The sequence below is a fragment of the Helobdella robusta genome, assembly GCF_000326865.2.
Source record: "Helobdella robusta unplaced genomic scaffold HELROscaffold_24, whole genome shotgun sequence".
Classification (NCBI taxonomy): Eukaryota; Metazoa; Annelida; class Clitellata; order Rhynchobdellida; family Glossiphoniidae; genus Helobdella; species Helobdella robusta.
In genome coordinates, this window is record NW_008704261.1 from 1,367,131 (window position 1) to 1,370,968 (window position 3,838).

The following is a 3,838-nucleotide window of genomic DNA, read 5'->3' on the forward strand; positions in this document are numbered from 1 at the left end:
TAACTTTCTATATGCCGAGGAGCTTGAAGAATAAATCAAATAAAAAACCCATATTAATAATTGCAAAAATAATTTCTCCCATCCTTTCAAAAATCAATTAATTTTGTTTGATCAATAACAAATTATATTTGATGAAGCTTTACTTTTTGAAAATGCATTGTCAATTCAGAATTTTTTCTGATCAGCATTAAACAGCAACTGAGGGAGTGCGTTGGAGTGGACAAATATGAAGGTGCAGTCTGAAATTTTGATGGTACTGCATCTTCTTTTATCTTTCTTCATTGCCTCTCCATAACAGTACTGAGGGCCCCACAGTTCTGTTCAATTTTCCTTTATACCAATCACAAAAACATATTACGAAATCTGCTTGGTCAAAGTGGAATGAACAAATATTGGAATGATTGTTTGAAACATAATCTTTACAAAGATTAGCAAGTACCCATCTAGCGCACAAATCCAGATTTTTTAATAGATAGGCGTCATTTGCAGCATTTGATTTTTATCCACTTTTACATCCGTAAGCTGAGCATTTATTCACCATTTTATATATAATTACAAACAAAATATTAAATATAATAAAAAATTATTTAAAAAAAAGAAAATTAACAATTAACGATACAAATGTTTCAATAAATGAACGTTGATCAAAATTTTACAGCATTATAAAATAACGTGCAACACAAATAAACAAAACTTTGAAGTGATTCAATTTCAATAATTTATCGTTGTGTGGTTTGGTTTTCATCGATGTAGGACATACTTATTCCGTTGCAAAGCGTTGCAAAGTATACAGAATAAATTTTTAGACAGATGGTGTGTAACGTTGTTCATTATATACTTGAAAAATATGCTGGAATTTCAAAAACTTTCCTACCAATTGTGCGGTTTGAATGTTATATTTTTCACAATCTAACTAAATATCATTTCAGAACAATTTTTTTAACATTTATTGACAGTTTTAACGTCTTTACTCTTCTCCATTGCCTGCAAAGATGACATGAATTTAGCTAAAAATTGTAGACTTACCAAATCAACTGGAGAATGTTATTTTAGTGCTTATAGGGCAAAAATATATAAACATTATGATGATTTGAAAAATGATGATGTTCAATTTATATAACATGCATAACAGATGTTTAAAATTAAACTCTTTAAGTAAAAATAGGTTACAGATAACTTTTTCTTAATTTTGCAATAAATAACTTGTGTGATACCTTTGCTTCAATTCGAGATATTGAAAGCTTGAAAAACATTTTTGGTCAAACAGAAAAAAGAATGAAAATATCAACAAGTTAAAAATGTTGCACGAAAAAATACAATTTACAAAGAGAATTTGTGATTGAAAGAATGGTTGACGACAATGATGAAATAAAATATACAGACGCATAGCATATAAATTAAACCAGTGAAACGTTTATAATAATGATAATAAACAGCACTAAAGGCTTCAAGTTGAATACTACCTATCATTTGCATTTCAAAAAATTATGCGCCAGGTAATATGCACAGTTTCAACTATTAAGCAAAAAAAATCCTGCTGAATGTATAATTTATAATAAAATATAATAAAAAATTTTGTAAAGTTTTTTTGATCTTTAGATAGTCACCAAGCTAGCTCAGTCGTTCGTGGTTCGAATACTGTCTCTCTGAAACTTTAAAACTATCAACGCGTATAATGCGGTGCTAGCTTGTGCATACTAGAGTCCCAAGCAGAGAAGATGTTTCCAAACCGCAACCGCTCGCATCCGCAGAGTTAATCCGCAAACTCGCGAAAAGGCAACCTTAAGCTGTCTTAATTTCATGTATGAAATTAGAAGATAGCAAAACTAGAGAGCAATTTATTTACAAATAAAATCATAATCAAACAGCAAAGAATCTGCCGACAAGAATTTAATAAATTGCTAATTTAAAAATTGAAATAACAGTGGCCAGAACAACGAGCACAAAATGAACGACGATGAGGAACTCAAACAAGCTATTAATTCATTTAAGATACAGATCTTAGTTTCTAAGATACAGAGAGAATTTAATTTTTTTATGTATGTGTGTGTGCATCACAGACATCTTAATTATTATTTAAGATGTCTATGGTATGTAAGAACGTGTATAACAAACTTTCTTTATTCAAATCAGCTGAAGTAATTAGTAGAACCTGCTCGCTTGGCTTTATGAACGTGAACCCTAGAGAGACTCAGATGTGGTCCTTAAATACACATACACAGTCACACACGTACATATATGCAAATAAACGGAAAAACACATCTAAAAATTTTTGAAATTAAAAATTTAGTTTTGCGGGCGTGGATAGAACGTCCCATGTGGCACACAGGTTTAATTATAAGAATAGAATAATATGTAAGCAGTTAAGCGTTCGACAAACCGCATTATAAAGTATCAAAATTATACTTAAATGTAAGTTCCATATTAAATTTATCTACGCCATTAATGAAGTTCAGAAGTTCTCACTATTTGAAACAAAATAAATCATGATCATGCGATGTAAGGTTGGAAAGTCTAAAGAACACTATTTAATGAAATTTAGTCATGTATAAAAGTGCAGGAACGCTCCTTATTCACTATCTCATTATTTGCCTTGCTAAATTTTGTTGAAGTTTTAGTTTGAGGTAAATATTTGGCTTGTTAAAATTTTTATGTTAGATGCATGAAATATTCAAAACAATAAATTCATTTTTACATTTTAAATAATTTCGTTTGATAAAAATATTTTTTAAAATTTCATCTAGCCAGCCATGCACGGTAAACTTATTCTTTCATTCCTCCTCGGGCTGGCCATTGTTCTTCTGGTTCAAGCAGATCAACCAACTTTGAGCTTCGAGCAAATCAAAGCGAAATGTTTGGAGAGGGTGAACACCATTCCAGTGGGAGAACGAGGTGAACGTCTGCAGAGAGCCATCGACTACCTCGTTCATGGCGGAGCCAGACCGGCAACTTTGCCATCATACAGTTCGTTCATATGTTTTATTTTTTATTCAAACTTTTAATAAAATTTTGTAACAATCATGTAATTTAAACCTGTTTTTTAAATTGTAAGTATTTTACAAACTGGAAAATTAATGGCAAACATCACGAAGCGCGAATCAGCTGACGTTTTTCATTGAAAAATAGTTAAATCGTAAATCTAATTAGAAATAATTTGCAAACATTTGCAGTTGATGCCCACGTGTCGAAGTTGAGCGAAGATGAGAAGCAAGAGCTGGCCAAGTACCTAGAATCTCTCATTCCATAGAAAGATTAACAACAGTTTTTTTGCATGGCATAGTGAAGCACATTAGTTTTTAATTGATTTGTTTTTACTCAAAATAGCTGCAAAAATTTGTTGTTAATTTTGAATGAATAAAATCACAACAAAAACACATTTTGTTTTTGTCTGTTTTTGCACTTAACATATAAGGCACAAAAAAATATTTAGAGGTTCCTAATCCGTGCAAATATTTTCCCAGATATTTAAACACCTTCTGAAAGTAATTAAACCAAAGACTAACATTAAACCGGCTTGTGAAAAATATCTAAATTTTTATTTTTTTTTAAATTTTGCGCGCATAATTTAGCAAGTAAACCAGTTTTACATTTTTAAATTAATAAAAATTAATAAAACTGAAGGAAATAGGCAGGCGGAAACCTGCGATGGCTCGCGTTAGGTTACTTATTCTTACAAAGGTGGGAATGAAACATTAAACTGCGCGACGAAACGTTACATCCAAAGTGCATAGTACGTTACAGGAAGAATGATTTTAATTAACGCTAACGTTTAATTTATTGGGCTCACTTTAATTCATATGTAATTTCTTCCAATCCAAACCGTTTCAAATAATTTATT

At 30.8% G+C, this 3,838-nt stretch overlaps 1 protein-coding gene across 1 annotated transcript; it reads left to right on the top strand.

Moving 5' to 3' along the window:
• Nucleotides 1-2,719: 2,719 nt before the first annotated feature.
• HELRODRAFT_99694 (hypothetical protein) lies at nt 2,720-3,367 on the top strand. Its single transcript, XM_009019341.1, has 2 exons — nt 2,720-2,964; nt 3,171-3,367. Exons 1-2 carry the CDS (start codon nt 2,751-2,753, stop codon nt 3,245-3,247), a joined length of 291 nt encoding a protein of 96 aa, XP_009017589.1. The 5' UTR covers nt 2,720-2,750; the 3' UTR covers nt 3,248-3,367.
• The last annotated feature ends 471 nt before the right edge of the window (nt 3,368-3,838 follow it).

Coding starts and splice junctions, on each gene's coding strand:
- HELRODRAFT_99694 (XM_009019341.1), top strand. CDS start 2,751: ATGCACGGTAAACTTATTCTTTCATTCCTCCTCGGGCTGGCCATTGTT. Junction 2,965..3,170: donor GGCAACTTTGCCATCATACA/GTTCGTTCATAT, acceptor AAACATTTGCAG/TTGATGCCCACGTGTCGAAG.